The 17330-nt window shown below is 41.5% G+C and overlaps 1 protein-coding gene across 4 annotated transcripts in view; it reads right to left on the reverse strand.

Moving 5' to 3' along the window:
• LOC137349219 (partitioning defective 3 homolog) overlaps positions 1-17330 on the reverse strand; it is a 956485-nt gene that overhangs the window by 505614 nt on the left and 433541 nt on the right. For all 4 annotated transcript variants that reach the window (XM_068014722.1, XM_068014712.1, XM_068014729.1 and 1 more), the window contains exons 4-5: positions 9655-9830; positions 5570-5731 (exon numbers count right to left, since the gene is read on the reverse strand). In XM_068014722.1, coding sequence (XP_067870823.1) covers positions 5570-5731; positions 9655-9830 — 338 coding nt within the window. The remainder of the gene's footprint in view (positions 1-5569; positions 5732-9654; positions 9831-17330) is intronic.

Raw genomic sequence — 17330 nt, forward strand, 5'->3', positions numbered from 1 at the left:
TTAGAACTGCGGTTCAGGGAATATTCCTCTAATACACTAAACAAAACAACCCTATAATATCACGGGCCCTCAACTACCAGGCTTTGTTGTGTACTGCAGAAATGTGCCATTTTAAAATTTATATCTATTTTAAAATACAAACTGTATTCTGCAGTAAGACAATTAAGAGATTTTCTAAATATGAGTAAAAATCTGGGCAAACACCTCCTGGGTTCGTTCAGATGAAGTTTATTGATAGCGCACACTTCATTTTGACAAACAGTGAACTGAACCGAACCCTTTAATTGCATTCTAGGCAGTTTACTAGCTCACTTGTCCATAACTGTGACAGGATTATTGTTAGATTCCTAATTTAAGTACTAGAAACAGTTTATTTCTCTCTAAACAGCTACAAAAAGGCAATCAGCAATACTTCTATGTTTGATTAAGTGAAATCTGGAAAAATACGCACACTCTACATCTCCAAATAAAATATTTGTATAAGGCAGTCAACTGATAGTGAGTGAGGCCATTAAACTATGCAGTTGTCATGCAATATTTAAAATCACAAGTATTGGATCAAGGCCAGACTGCCATTCATTCGCAAGGAAACATCACTGCTGTATAGTGGGCCAAAATCAAACTTTACATACACAGCTCAGCCGATCAGAACACACGCAGATTCCCAAAAATTTCCAGTTGAAGTAAAATGTGCCATTTTTTCCACTCTGTCAATGAGTCTAAGCAAAGCAACTGCAACAGCTTATTTCAGTAAAACTAAGCATCACTTGGTACAAAATGTGAAGCCATACACTGATATGGGTTTTGCAAATTAAAATCGGTTAAAAAAAAAATTCCCTGTTAAAATATATCACGTGGCACACAGACTACAAGAATAAAGCATACTGTCATGTACACATTTAAGCACTCTCTGCACTGTGAGATGTGACCTACAGGACTATAGAATAGAATTAGTCCAAAGGAGAAAACAAACATTCAAAAACTTAAAGGCTGTTGTAGTATTCATGTGCCAAAATAAATGCAGGAGTAAGCAGTTTCAGTAATTTGTTCAAATAATGTTGGGAACTGAAGGAAAATTGTGGCTTTTCAGACCCCTACCTCCATGGATTGCCCGGGAGTCTCCCACAATGGGACACGAATCTCCTAGTGGAGAGAGAAACAGAGTTCATGTTTCAGGTCGATGACCTTTCATCAGAACTCTGATACTGCCAGACCTGCTGAGTATTTCCAGCACTTTCTTTTTTTATTTCAGATATCCAGCATCTGCAGTATTTTGCTTTTATCCTGGGCACTGCTACTAGCAGCCTGGGAGGGGAGTTGGGGGTTAATGTGAGAGGGAGACTGAGAAATAGAGGTTGGGAGATGGGGCTCAGGGGAGAGAGTGAAACTAAGGATCGGGGGTTGGGGAGAGTGAGACACTGGGGAATAGGGGCAGTAGGATGCGAAGAAAGAGGGAGGATTGGTGTTTGAGCAGATGGGGGACAATGGGGAATGGGGTTGGAAGTGGGAACCAGCATTTTCTGTGGAGACAGGAGCAGCAGCAATGTAGTGAATGGGAGCAGTGCTAAGAGAGGAGCAGCACTGGGAGAATAGCAGCTTATAAAGAGCTGAGTGTAACCTGAGAACTGTACTGTGGGTGAACAATGAAAGATTATTTCCACTGGTGGGCAAATAGGGAACAAGAAGGTAGAGATCGAGGACACTCACTGGCAGAATCAAAGGGGAAGGGAAAAGGAAGGCTTATGATCCGATGATTATTATTCCATGGGATGCTTCAGCACAAGAGATTGAGATCAAGACTAGATCATCGTTTAAAAAGAAAAGGGCTAAATAGTCAAAGAGGAGAAATATAAAAGCATCTGAGTACAGGAATAGGGTTACAGGAGAGAGCACCAGCATCAGCAGAGTCACCTGGGATAGAATGGCCTCCTCCTGTGCTGTACCTCCCATCATTCTATGAAAAGTCTCCTTTATTGTGGTCGTTCAGTGAGTGGTTTGGAAATGCTGAGCTGAAGATAGGTTGGTATGCCCTGTGAGAAGCCCTAAACACCAAGCCCACTGTATTTTGTGGCAACTCTCGGTTTGGTTCAGCCTGTACCTTCCAGTTTTGATGTGCGAAGTGCAGATTAACTCTGACTGAAACTCCCAGTCCAGAGTTGTAACTTTTACACAAAATTAAAGTCCCAACCAGAGTACAAAGTGATGTCGTGCCTATTTAAAGCCCTTCTCAGAAGGATGCTGCAGGCCTCTTCACAGAAACCAAACTGAAATCAGGAACCTCACAGCACGTAGGGGCAGGGAAATCCAATCTGCAACCACTAGTGGCATGGCATATTCTCCTATGCCTAACAGAAATCCTTATAAAGCAAAGTAATACCAGAGTATATTTCACTATAAACTTACGCATGTCTGGGTTACAGGACAAGTTTATTCCATTTTTACTTGCACATATAATTTCAATTAGAATCATAGAAAGTTTAAGGCACAGATGGAGGCCACTTGGCCCATCATGTCTGTGCCGGCCAAAAACGATCCACCTATTCTAATCTCACTTTCCAGAATTTGGTCCATAGCCTTGCAGATTACGGCACTTGAGGTGCACATTCAGACCTCTTTCGAATGAGTTGAGCGTCTCTGTCTCAACTACCCATTTAGGCAATGAGTTCCAGACCCCCACCACCCTTTGGGTAAAAGGTCTTTCCTCATCTCCCCTCTAATTTTTCTACCAATCACTTTAAATCTATGCCCCCCTAGTCACTGACCTCTCTGCTAAGGTGAATAGACCCTTCATCTCCACTCCATCCAGGCCCCTCAAAATTTTGTACATTTCAATCAGATCTCCCCTCAACCTTTTCTGTATCAAGTAGAACAACCCCAGCCTCCAATCTTTCCGCATAGCTGCATTTTTCCAGTCCTGGCAACATCCTTGTAAATCACCTCTGTACCCTCTCTCGTACAATTACTTCCTTTCTGTAATGAGGTGACCAGAACTGCACACAGTACTCAAGTTGTGGCCTAACCAATGAGTTAGACAGTTCCAGCATAATCTCCCTGCTATCTGTCCTGCTACCTTCAGGGATCTGTGGACATTCACTCCAAGCTCCCTCACTTCCTCTACACTTCAGTATTTTCCCATTAATCGTGTATTCCTTTGCATTGCTTTACCTTGTCAAATGCATCACTTCACACTTCTCTGATTGAATTCCATTTGCCACTTTTCTGCCCGTCTGATCAGGCCATCAATATTTTCCTGCAGCCTATAGCTATGCTCCTCGCTATCTACCACACGGCCAATCTTTGTGTCGTCTACAAACTTCTCGATCATGCCCCCTACATTTACCCCCAAATCGTTAATATACACCACAAAAAGCAGGGGACATAGTACCAAGCCCTGTGGAATGCCACTGGAAACAACCCTCCAGTCGCTAAAATACCCATCAACAATTACATTAAGTTTCCTGCCACTGAGCCAATTTTGTATTCACCTTGCTGCATTTCCCTGGATCTCATTAGATTAGATTTTATTTTTTTAACCAGTCTGCCATGTGGGACCTTATCAAAAGCCTTGCTAAAATCCATGTAGACAACATCAACTTCACTACCCTCGTCCATCTTCCTTGTTACTTCTTCAAAAAATTCGATCAAGTTGGTCAAACAAGATCTCCCCTTAACAAATCCATGCTGACTATCCTTAATAAACCTGTGCCTTTCTAAGTGATAGCTTACCCTGTCTCAGAATAGGTTCCAATAATTTGCCCACTGTTGAGGTGAGACTGACGGGCCTGTAATTATTTGGTCTATCCTTCGATCCATTTTTAAACAGAGGTACAATGTTAGCAGTTCTCCAATTCTCCAGCACCACAATTGTATCCAGTGAGGACTGGAAAACGATGGTCAGACCTTCTGCTATTTCCTTTCTTGCTTCTTTTAAATGCCTCGGGTACATTTCATCTGGCCCTGGTGATTTATCAACTTTCAAGGATGCTAATCCCATTAATACTTCCTCTCTCCCTATGTTTATCACATCCAATACTTCACACCCCTCCTCAACTACAATATCTGCATCGTCCCCTCTTTTGTGAAGACAGACGCAAAGTATTCATTAAGAACCATACCAACATCTTCCACCCCTACACATAGGTTACCTTTTTAGTCTTTTATGGGCCCTACTCTCTCCTTAGTTATCCTCTTACTCTTAATGTATTGATAAAACATCTTTGGGTTCACCTTGATTTTGCTTGACAATATTCTTTCATGCCCTCTCTACTTTCCTAATTTCCTTTCTCATTCCACCCCTCCACTTTCTATACTCTCGGCTTTGTGTAGTATTGCGTTCTCAATGTCGGACATAAGCTTTCCTTTTCTGCCTTCTCTTGCCCTAGGCCCCTTGATGTCCACGGGGCTCTAGATTTGGCCGTCTCACCCTTTTTCTTTATGGGAACATGTTTACTCTGAACTCCTTGAATCTCACCTTTGAATGCCTCCCACTATTCTGATACTGATTTTCCTTCAAGTAGCTGTTTCCAGACCACCTTCGCTAAATCACTCCTCAGTTTAGTAAAATTGGCCTTGCCCCAGTTGAGAACTCTAACTCCTGCTCTATCTCTGTCCTTTTCCATAATTACGTTAAAACTGACTGAATTATGATCACTACCACCAAAATGCTCTCCCACTGCCACCCCTTCCACCTGCCCATCTTCATTTTCTAAAACTAAGTCTAAAACTGCACCCTCTCCTATTGGACTTGTTACAAACTGGGCAAAAAAGTTCTCCTGAATGCACCTCAAGAATTCTGCTCCCTCAATTAGGCACAATACTCTATCTGCAGAAATGGCCACAGCTTCCAAATGTCATGAAGATAGGCAGATTTTGTTCTGGAGGGAAATGAAACCTTACCAATGACACATCTGAGACTACCTTTGTTATTGCAAAATAATGGTTAATGTAAATCGCTTGCTCACAAAGCATTGTGAACTATGCAGTGTACTGTGCAGAGATCCAGCCAATAACATTCCATTTCCTTCAAGACAATGGAATTGTATTTTAATTGTTTAGCAGTAGGCTCTGGACAGGATGACATTAATGAACAGTTTGCTTTTGAATGAAGTAGAAAATTGCATTACACAGTAAGTTGATTATAAACTGGTCATTTCCTCACACCACCAATATAATGGAAGGATGTTGTTAACAGTGGCAGGAATTATTTTTTTAAACTGACATTACCTTTTGGATTTCTGCTCAATACAGAAGGAAAACTCCCATCTCTAAAATTGGATTTGTGGGTAAATTATATGGCAGACGCCATGCACGTCGTGGTCCGCGAACATGCAGCTAGACAAAGTTAACCATCTAGAGTGTAAATGTCAATCTTAGGATTTGCATTCTGATGAAGGCTACCCACCCGAAATGTTAAGCTACCTGACATGTTAACTGATGCTGACAAACCTGGTTGTTTTTTGAGCATTTTCTATTTTGTTTCAGGTTTCCAGCATCTGCAGATTTTTGCTTTTTTGTTCATGAATGCACAGAGTTGGCTGATACTTGTATGGAACAGATTTCATGAAATTACCTGCTCCTGCCGTTCCAGCCATTTGTCCACCATAGGGTGAGTGGCACTTAAAGAAGATCGGGCGTTGTCTCGCTGAAACTGATTCGACCAATGGCCAGCATCTCTTGGTAAACTCCTGTAGTTGTCCTGTCCATTCACTGGATTTCTCCGAGTCGTTTCCTTCTATATTATTTAGTAAACACAAGGACAGAGCATTATTTTGTCTTTCACTACTTAAGCAGGCAACCAATAAGCTTTTATTTTTAATTAAACCCAAGTTCACTCAGTTCAGATTATAATTCACGCACAGCATAAAATTCACGTGGACTGGATTATTTTCTGTCCTATTAATGCATCAGAATTTACAAGTTGTTGTTGTTATGTAAGTTTATATAAAGCAGTTATGATCTACAGAATCCTGCACATTCTTGCTGCAGTGATGGGCTTTTCCCCAAATCTTTCCCAAAAATCAATTGCTTGAATTGTGCAGGGTGATAACAAAGTTGGAGATGGACTGTAGACTTCGCCTAGGATTGCCAACTCTTCCAGTGGTCTCCCCGAATCAAAGACCGATCTCACAGACATTGCTGTTAGCAACGTGGAGAAAACAGGAAGCAAAGTTGATGGACAGTGCCAATGCATCAATGAGAAGTGGCACATGGACAGGTGGCATCTCCATCAAGGCAGCCCTGCATCAGTGTGCACTGAAGTGTCATCCTAAATTATATACACAAGTCTATTTTAGATTGAATCCAAGACCTTCCAATTCTGAGACATGGGTGGTTTCACTGAGCCAAGCCCAACACTATCAGATAAATGTACCCTCATCTAAAACAAAATTGCCACTATTTAGGGACACTTCATGAGCAGTCCGGGTGCTAATGGGCAACTAAACTGGAAACCTTGTACTGAAAATGGGCTTCCTTTTGGCTTATATTTTATTTCAGGTACATTTTGATGAACTCTCCAATTTCTTAACCACAGCATGTGTTGTTGAACTACGAAGTTGAGCTGACAGTCAACTCCTCTGATTCCTCCTCTACCACCAAACTTACTGTCTGAAGTAACACAATCACCTTTTAAATTTCCTTCAAGGTAAATGAGATCAAGACCCATCAGTCCCTAAATAAGTCAAAACATCCTCCTTCATAGGGTGAACTTGCAGACAAACTCAGTTTTTTTGACTTTCGAGTATAGAGATGTTTTTGTTCAATTATCTGATCTCTTGCCAGTGGGCGTTGGGGGGGGGGGGGGGGGGGGGGGGGTTGGTGCTGCAGTGGAGCAGTTGAGAAATAGTATTTGTCCAGCATACACAGATAGTTATAAAAAAAAAATCAATCTTCATTTCATGTAAACAAGACACTGGAAGCAACAGGAGAGTGAAAGAGGGCAGGACATTCAGGCCAAAATAAAAACCAAGTGCTGGAAATACTCAGCAGGTCAGGCAGCATCTGCGGAGAGAGAAGCAGAGTCAACGTTTCAGGTCTGTGACCTTTCAGGCTGCTCATTTATACTGGCAAATCACCAAACTTGCTGTCTACGTCAAACCTATTAGATGGATATTGCTGACCTGGGAATGATGCAAAAGTAGATAATTCAGCACGTTTATAGCAACAAAACTAAGTTGTGTCTCAGAATGAAGACATCATTCAATTCTTTTTTCACTGGAACAACAAACGTTGAGGGGAGATGAATAGGGTTTTCAAAATTATGAAAGCTTTCAGAGACTAAACAGTGAAAGATTGCTTTGCATTGAGTGATGAATCAATGAGAAATCTGGAATAGATTATCATTCGAAAAATGACATGTTAGAAACAAATGTTTTCACACAGTGATGAGAGCACAGATTATCATAATTGGCTACTGAGGCAGAGACTTAGAAATCAGTTAAATATTTGAAAAGGAACAATATAAGAAGAAAGGAAGAGGTGGTTATGTAATTAGTCATCCTCGATTTGCAAAACTGACAGCATCATGGGCACGATAGGCTGAATGGACTCTTTCAGTAATGTCATTTTATGAATCCAGGCGACAAAAAACTTCTTATCCCCAAACCAAGGCTGCTCTTCAAACTCAATATGGTAACAGATGAGGTTAAAGAATAATTACCATCAAATTCAAATTGAATATAACCATTTTCCAGTTACACTTAAGCTTTACATATTTACAACTTGGCAATGGTGGGGTTGAGGTAGAAGGCCAGCCATCATTTTATTGAATGGTGGAGAAGGCTCAAAGAGCCAAATGACTGACTTCTGCCCTTAATTTGTATGTTTGTACAATACATTCTTTACTATGCAGATTGTTCTGTACAAGTAACTAAGAGCCAGACTCCCATACAGCACCTATTTCCATTACAATTAATAGAATTTACCCTCAATTATCTGAACGATTTCCAGATAGTCACTCCAGATAAGTGTCAAGATTTTAACAGCCACTGGATAATGTTCAAATCATTTTTATTGCTGCCTTATAAAATTTCAAAGTGCTTCCGACATTTTCTAGCCAATTGACTGTTACACAGCTTTAGACGTTTTAAGGCATGTTAATGATTGGATGCGATTGAAACAAGGCTACAAGATGTTTCTTTCCCTCAAAAGGTCTTTGTTGCAGACATTAGGGTAGGTTCCACTGTAATAAAACTTGATTCAGCTGGAGGATTGGAAACAAAAAATAAAACACGTAGAATGTAAAGGCAATAGATTTATAGCATAAGAATTCAAAAGTAGCAGCCACAGAGTGAAGGGAAAGCATTGCTAAGATTAGAGTCTGCATTGACAGCTATTAGGTATTGAAATAGGATTAGCAAAGTGATATTTTAAAAAATAAATTAATCATAAAACAGTCAATATGGATCACTTTACTAAACCATTTTCCCAACAACTTAGTATAATGCCATTTTTAAAGCAATATAATGTTGCCATAGTTAGATAAATCAGCCATTGTGGTTAAGTAAATTACACCCTCTCATTCTTAGACTACAGGACGATATAGATGGGCTGGTAAGATGGGCGGAGCAGTGGCAAATGGAGTTTAATCCTGAGAAGTGTGAGGTGATGCACTTTGGGAGGTCTAACAAGGCAATGGAATATACGATGGATGGGAGTACAGAGGATCAGAGGGACCTTGGGGTGCTTGTCCATAGATTCGTGAAGGCAGCAGCACAGGTTGATAAGGTGGTTAGGAAGGCATATGGGATACTTGCCTTTATTAGCCGAGGCATAGAATATCAGAGCAGGGAGGTTATGATGGAGCTCTATAAAATGCTGGTTAGGCCACAGCTGGAGCACTGTGTACAGTTCTGGTCGCCACACTATAGGAAGGATGTGATTGCAATGGAGAGGGTGCAGAGCAGATTCACCAGGATGTTGCCTGTGCTGCAGCATTTCAGTTATGAAGACAGACTAGATCGGCTGGGATGGTTTTCCTTGGAACAGAGAAAGCTGAGGGGGGAGCTGATTGAGGTATACAAAATTATGAGGGGCATTGATAGGTTAGATAGGAAAAAACTTTTTCCGTTAGCGGAGAGGACAATAACTAGGGGGCATAAATTTAAGGCAAGGGGCAGGAGGTTTAGAGGGGAGTTGAGGAGGAATTTGGAACACACTGCCTGAAGGGGTGGTAGAGGCAGGAACACTCACGATATTCAAGAAATATTTAGATGAGCACTTGAAACGCCATAACATACAAGGCTACGGGCCAAGTGCTGGGAAATGGGATTAGTTAGGAAGGGTGCTCGATGGTCGGCGCAGGCACGTTGGGCCGAAGGGCCTGTTTCTGTGCCATAAAACTCTATGATTCTCTCGTCCTTCAAGAATACAGATCTTGCTAGTTTCTTGTTAATTTAAAATGCCCTTTGGAAATGGGTACAATGTATTCATCTTATTAATTCTATTTGGTTAGAAGGTCCCCTAAAAATTCAACAGTCAAGTCCAAGAAAATTGGGAGGTGTTGTGGCATTTGCTGCTGTGTTTACAACAGTGACTACACGTTTTAAAAAAGTACTTCATTGACAGTAAAGTGCCTTGGGATGCCCCGATGCACTATTTAAGTGCAAGTTGTTCTTCTATCCAAATCTAGAGTTAACAACAAAACTGTGAACCCACCTTTTTTCTGTCAAGGCTACTCGATGTTTGACTTGGCTTTGGAAAGCCCGGTGTTGTAGACCAACGGGTAGGGTTTTTGCGAGAGGGCTCCGCTGGATTAAGGTTAGGTCCCGTTATAGAGGACAAAAGACCAATCAGTGCAGGGTCACTGCTACGTCGCACGTGAAGTGGCATGTCTATGAGGGAAAACAAAAATAATTTTACCATTTTTGTCACAACCTGTCTCTAATTGCGAAAGGTTACATAATAACAGTGATTACACTCCAAAAGTAAACCACTGGCTGCAAAGTTTAGGAACACCCTGAGGACATGAAAGGCTGTATATAAATGCAAGTTTTTGAGCTCCTAAAGATGAGGGAGAGGAGAAATGTTTCCAATGTAATGCACTTTCTTTCTTAAACCAATTTATTGCTATTTATCTCTACTTTGAACATTTCCCAAAAACCTTCCCAATAATCGGGTCTGAATTTTTTTTTAGATTGGCATCAACAGCTTTACGACTAACATATGAAACTGGGAAGGACATATTTTCACACTTGACACAATGAGAGGCTTACAGACCTGCTACAAACATCAGGAGAGCAGTTCTCATGTAGCAGGGAGTTCTGCTGAGATGCACCATTTAGTACAAAAGTTTTCAATTTCTCCTCAGAAACAAAGAAACACACACAAAACTGCAAATATCTTCTGATGGCTCATCTGGCTGAACATTGAGAGGCCCCAGGATTGGTCTTGAATCTCTGTTGAGTTAGCTGGTGGTGTATCATTACAATTGGCCTCAGTGTCCTTGCATTAAGGAAAAAGAAAATCAATGAAGATTTCTGTTCCCAAGGTCAATCCCATAAACCCTGCTGGAAGCATACAAGGACATCAAGGAAGAACAAAATAGGTTAGATTATTCCTCACTGTCGATTAACCTGTTGACACGCATAGCCTTGGCTCGCTACTTAGGCAAGGCAAAGGAGGGTGAACTTTACTCCAGCAAGAGTTAACTTCTTTACGAAAAAGAGACAGAAAAAAGCTGTTAAAAATGTTTATTCGTTCGTGGGATGTGGGCGTCGCTGGCTAGACCAGCATTTATTGCCCATCCCTAATTGCCGTTGAACGGAATAGCTTGCTCGGCCATTTCAGTGGGCATTTAAGAGTCAACCACATTGCTGTAGGTCTGGAGTCACATGTAGGCCAAACCAGGTAAGGACAGCAGATTTCCTTCCCTAAAGGACATTAGTGAACCAGATGGGTTTTTACAACAATGGTTTTATGGTCACCATTAAACTAGCTTTTAATTCCAGACTGAATTCAAATTTCACCATCTGCCACAATGGGATTCGAACCTATGTCCCAGAGCATTAGCCAGGGCCCTCTGGATTACTAGTCCAGTGACATTACCACTACACCACTGCTTCCCTGCAATGGGAAAATAAGAGGACAAAGCTTCATACTGTAATACTTTACATTTAACGCACGTTCCCCACTTTATTGTTCCATTTTAAGTTTGCACTAATGCAGGCAACTGTAGCAATTCTGCTCATAACCAAAAGATGATCAGGGCAGCTAACTTGGATTTTTGGTAAATCCACCACACAGATGCAGTTTCATCAATCCTACACAAAGCTCTGCTCTGTTCACTACCCCGCTGTCCCCCTCAAAAAACACAAATTAAGAAACAGCAACATTTACACACATGGCTTTCATGGCAATTGAAATGGATGACTTTACCATTTAATTTAGAAAAACAACTCTACTCCACTTGCTACCTATTCATCAATGTATATTTAATGCAATCAAACTTACTAACTTATTCATCAAGCTAATTATAATTAAATTCATAATCACCCAAACCAATTCAAGGTACGACTACACACAGCTTTCACACGCATCCAACTGACCGGCTAAAAAGCAGCATTACCAGACTGGAGAGCAAGTCTGCTCACATTTTTAACATCTGGCAGACGTCCCAAGAAAGATGGGCGTGGTGAAGTTTGGGGAGGTGCTGGGGGCAGTGAGGAGAAGAAAACAAAATTGAAGAGACAAATTCTGATCTCTTTTTCTGCCCCCACCCCCTAGGGATTTCCCACGATAGATATCATCGTGACCTCCTCTTGAAGTCTCCACTATCACAGAAACCACTCTTTAGCCCATTCAATTCACTCCATATGATATCAAGATTGCACTGCATACAGCAAAGGCAATGGGCCCCAACAACAACCCAGCTGAAGACTTGCACTCCAGAACTAGCCGCACCCCCTAGCCAAGATGTTCCAGTACAGTTACAACATTGGCATCTACCTGATGAAATGGAAATTTGCCCAGGTACATCCTGTCCATAAAAAACAGGATAAATCAAAGCCAGCCAATTACCACACCATCAGTCAACAGTGCTATCAAGCAGCACTTACACACCAGAAGAACATAGGAAATAGGAGCAGAAGTCGGTCATTTGGTCCTTCGAGCCTACTCTGCCATTCAACACGATCATGGCTTCAACTACTACCTCAGATCCACCTTCCCGCACTATCTCCATGCCCCTTAATATCCAAAAATCTAACAACTGAGCATTCCCAGCTCTCTGGGGTTGAGAATTCCAAAAATTCACAACCTTTTGAGTGAAGAAATTTCACCAATAACCTGTTCAACAACATCCAGTTTGGATTCCGCCAGGATCACTCGGCTGGAGACCTAATTATGATCTTGGTTGAAACATGGACAAAAGAGCTGAATTCTAGAGGCAAGGTGAGAGTGACTGCCCTTGACATCACGGCAGCATCTGACCAAGCGTGATATCAAGGAGCCCCAGTAAAATTGGAATCAGATGGAAAACTCTCCACTGGTTGGAGTCATACTGAGTACAAAGGAAGATGGTTGCGGTTGTCCGAGGCCAATCATTTCAGCCCCACGACATTGCTGCAGGAATTCCTCAGGGTAGTGTCCTAGGCCCAACCATCTTCAGCTGTTTCATCAATGCCCTTCCCTCCATCATAATGTCAAAAGCTGATGATTGCACAGTGCTCAGTTCCATTCACAACTGCTCAGATACGGAAGTAGTCTGTGCTCGCATACAGCAAGACCTGGTCAACATTCAGGCTTGGGCTGATAAGTGGCAAGGAACATTTAATCCACACAAATGCCAGACAAGCATCTCAAGCACGGGAAAGTCTAACCACTTCACTTTGACATTCAATGGCAGTACTATCAACAAATCCCTCACCATTCAGATCCTGGGGAGTCATCATTAACCAGAAACTTAACTGGACCAGCCACAGATACGGCTGGCACCTAGCAGCTGATTTAGAACTTGTGTGGACCTGGGGAATCTGACAGTTTAATTAAATGCCTAATTTTAATCAGAAGCTTGGTGTACCTGACTCCCGAAAGCCAGTCCATAACCAAAAGGTCCAAGTCAGGAGTGTCGGCTTGTCTGGAAGAGTGCCGTTCCACCAACACTCATGAAGCTCAACCGCATCCAGGACAAAGCAACCCGCTTGATCAGCACTTCATCCACCAACTTGAACATTCACTCTCTCACCACCGATGCAACATGGCTGCAGCGTGTAACTATCGAGACAACATCTCGCCAAGTCTTCTACAACAGCACCTCCCAAGCCTATAATGTCTACCATCTAGAAGGACAAGTGCAGCAGGCTCATGGAAACACCAACATCTGCAAGTTTCCCTTCAAGTAACACACTATTCTGACTGGGAAAGATATTGCTGTTCCTTCATTATCACTGGGTCAAAATCATGGCCCTCCCTCTCTAACAGCATTGTGGGTGTACCTACACCTTACAGATAGCAACAATTAAAAATAGTGGCTCACCAACACCTTCTCAAGGGCAATAAATGCTGGTCTTGCCAACAACACTCACCCCACGAATGAGTCATATAAAATAATCTTTTCGTGACTTTAAAAGACGAATGTCGTGCTTTGAAATCGAAAAATACTAAAAATGCTCCAAAGAATATATTATGTTTGCAGCAAAATCGCACATACATTTTTTTTTAGATACAGCACCGAAACAGGCCCTTCGGCCCACCGAGTCTGTGCCGATCAACAACCACCCATTTACACTAACCCTACAGTAATTCCACATTCCCTATCACCTACCTACACTAGGGGCAATTTACAATGGCCAATTTACCTACCACCTGCAAGTCTTTGGCTGTGGGAGGAAACCGGAGCACCCGGCGAAAACCCACGCAGACACAGGGAGAACTTGCAAACTCCGCACAGGCAGTATCCAGAATCGAACCCGGGTCCCTGGAGCTGTGAGGCTGCGGTGCTAACCACTGCGCCACTGTGCTGCCCACTGTGTTTAGAATACTGGAACAAATGTTCCTGACAATGTCTTGAAGGAAGTTATCCTTTTAGATTTAATAAAAGTGGTTTCACTTCACCCTGAGTATATATCCTCATCAGTTTTAGTATTTCTTCTTACAAAAATAAGAAGCATTAATGGTCTTGGTCTCTATTTATCCGGGGTCAGATACATTGATGCACACTAGTGAGCCTATTGCCTCTATCCCCATACCACCTCATAGTACAGTCAGTCAGTAATGGACAGTTTTAACTTTCTAGACTGGAATAAGTTAAAATTAATGAGCCTCACAGATGGCCTGGAAAGACTCACTTTTCATAAACAAAATCTTTTAAGAATGACTGTGATAATCATTCGATCACAAATGCAATCTCGGCAGAATAAAGTTAGTGTTTAATTTGCAATTCACTATCGTATTCACTTCATTGCTACAGCTTTCCATCTGAAATGCTTGTTTCATACTTCAAGCGCATGCCAATTTTCTACCACATCCCATATATGAAGCTATGGCATAAAATATTAATTTTTCAAAAGATTAGTCATGCATAAGTAACCTTAGAAGTATTTACTGCATAAAATTTTAAATGCCCGTTGGAATTTCTTTCAGACAAATTATAACTAGATTTTTCAAAACTGGGTTTTCGTGAGACACTGACGCTGGGGATTAAAGAATTATATTAAATACTGCATCTTCAGAAGGGGTAGCCAAGCATCCCTCCAGTTTGTGTAACAAATGGAGCAGGGACACAAAGGCCATTTCAGTGCTGGATTCAAAGTGTTACAAGGGCAGCACATTCTCACCTGCAGGCTCCCAAATTGGCTGTGTATTTTTGTCAGGAATGGTTTTTATGACAAATAGGATCGGTTATGGAAGTTATCAATCTGGTGATTGATTTCAGCTGCTTTCCCTGGAACGTTGACCTAGATATATTCTACTTTGTTACTTAATTTCTTTCAGGTGAAAGGTTTCATTGACTTTTTTTTGTGCTTACTGTTCCTGTGCTGTACTGTTCTTTGTTCTTACCTCCTGATGAGGATGTTATTGTATTTGCCCAACCGCCCAATTTATACTCATTTTAGGATTTTCTGCTTTGTGGGTGACACCTTTGCTTTTTCAAAAATAAACTTTTTCTCGAGTTGTACAGCATCTAGAAATATAGAAAAATGGCATCAAGAGTCAGACTTGTAATGTGTGCAGTGTGCATGATACAGGATATCCCAGATCTGCAAAGTATGTAGGAGGAGTGCACATGCACAACCGAGTTGTGATGCCTGAGAACAGCTGAGCATGATCAGCTGCCTGTAATATGGAACATATGCAAGGAGGAAATTTTCTGGAGATAGGTTCCAGAAGGTAGTCATCTCACAGATAGTAAGGAACAGCGAAGCAGAAGGGAGGAAATGAGTGACCATCCTAAAAGTTGAGTGGGGTTGTCAGGAAAATACAAGAAAGCTTTGTGCATCTGGATTTGCCAAATGGGTATGCAATCACTGATGCCGATGATGAAAACAAGGATCAGGCACAGAGCAGGGTAATCATGAGCAAAATCATGCCAACGTAAAGCAAGCAATGTGCCAGTTCCAGGAGATCAAATATGTGTTAAGAAGTGGGGAAAATCCACATTAGGGCAGTCTGATTTATGACCATCAGTAGAAGACTCCACTAATGTATTGTTTCTCTTGTGACCAAAACAGGAAATAAAATAGAGAAGGGATAAACATTTCTGAGAATGGAAAGCAAACAGCCAGAGCTTGCTACCACAAGGAGCATTTGAGGTGAAAAACATAGCTGTGTTTAAGAGGAAGTGAGATAACCACATGAGAGTGAAAGGAATAGAAGGATATGCTTACAGGATGAAATGAAATAGGGTGGAGGAGGCTCATGTGGAGCATAAACACTGCCATAGACCAGTTGGACCAAATGGCCTCTTTCTGTACTGTAATTTCTATATAATTCCATGTACATTGAGGTTCATGTTGCTCATCTTCAGCTGCTTTGCCAATTACTTTCCCTCTGTTATAAAACAAGCAATCCATCAATATTCAACTCATGAATTGCTGAAAATAGAGACATGTTGTCGAAGCTTTTCGTCATGCACTCATCAGGACAAACCACAAGAATACCAATTGGTTGTCAGTGTAATTCTTAGCACACAGAGGATTATTTAGCAAAAGTTGTCCAATCGCAGGATCACATCTAATGATGGACACTGTTTTGATAATCCAATTTAAGATTGTCAATAGGGCTCGCAGTGTGGTGCATTTGCGGGTACTGGAAACTACTGCTATGGACCAGGTGAGAAAGAGGTCTAGGGTTCCCTTTCAGCCTTCACCTGGTCTTACTGTCACAGGGTTTAGTTTTGAACACACTGTTTTTAGCTCCCCCTTGGTGAATCTTTGTTCACCCCTTTCCAATTATAAGGCAAAGAATCCAGCACAAACAGGCTCTCAGGTTTAAAGAAGAAAAGTTGAAATTTATTAAACTTAAACTCTAATTCGGTTGACGCCTAGGGTTACACGATGTTTGCATGCATACGCGATACACACATGCAAATAGAGACAGAAAAGAGAAGAAAAATAAAAGAAGAAAAGTTTGAGGCAATATCTGAAGAATAGTTGCTACGGTTCTTCGAGTTCACTGTAGAGTCCTTGATTATAGGTAGATCTTGCTTTTCGTTGGGGCCCAGTATTCTTCTTAAACCTTGTTCACTGTGGGAGACTTTTCTCTCTTGGGGTTCATGTGTCTTCAATGGGTTTTGAAGTTCCATGAGAAAGAGATGGAAGCAGGCAGGAGAGGTTGTGGCGAACCAACCAGGAGAGGTCTTTTCAATCAAGGAGTAAACAACTTTCTGCAGGCTCAGTTCAAACTGTACAATCCAGAAACCCCAGGTTGCCAAGCAGGTTAGTCATGTGACTAACTGGTCTGACCACATTCTGGCTCTGTGTATTGCATCAACTTAGTAGGGAATAGAATGCGTTTCCCTGCCTTCAATGTCTGTTAGTATGTCAATGTTTTTTTCCAGCCAAAGTCTGGCAGTTCTTGTAACAGGCCTTCTCTTCTTTCAACAACAATTTGAAATTTAATGTCCGTGTGGTGAAATTAATATGCCTCATTCTTGGCAGGTGGGGGCCTGCATGACACTGCATATATTAATACAAAGGGCCCTCTTTTTTTACAGACAGAAAGAACATGTACAAACATTGTGCCTGTTTCAGCTAAACAAAATAAGTGATAGCCATTTTCTGGTTCATTCCACAGGGCAACTCCTCTACCAGTGTTCACTTGCCAACCAATTAGCACACTCTTCTCGTACAGTGCAAGTTGTTGCTTTCCCTTACATTGGTATTCTTGCACATTGT

This window comes from Heterodontus francisci, chromosome 2, assembly GCF_036365525.1.
Source record: "Heterodontus francisci isolate sHetFra1 chromosome 2, sHetFra1.hap1, whole genome shotgun sequence".
Classification (NCBI taxonomy): domain Eukaryota; kingdom Metazoa; phylum Chordata; class Chondrichthyes; order Heterodontiformes; family Heterodontidae; genus Heterodontus; species Heterodontus francisci.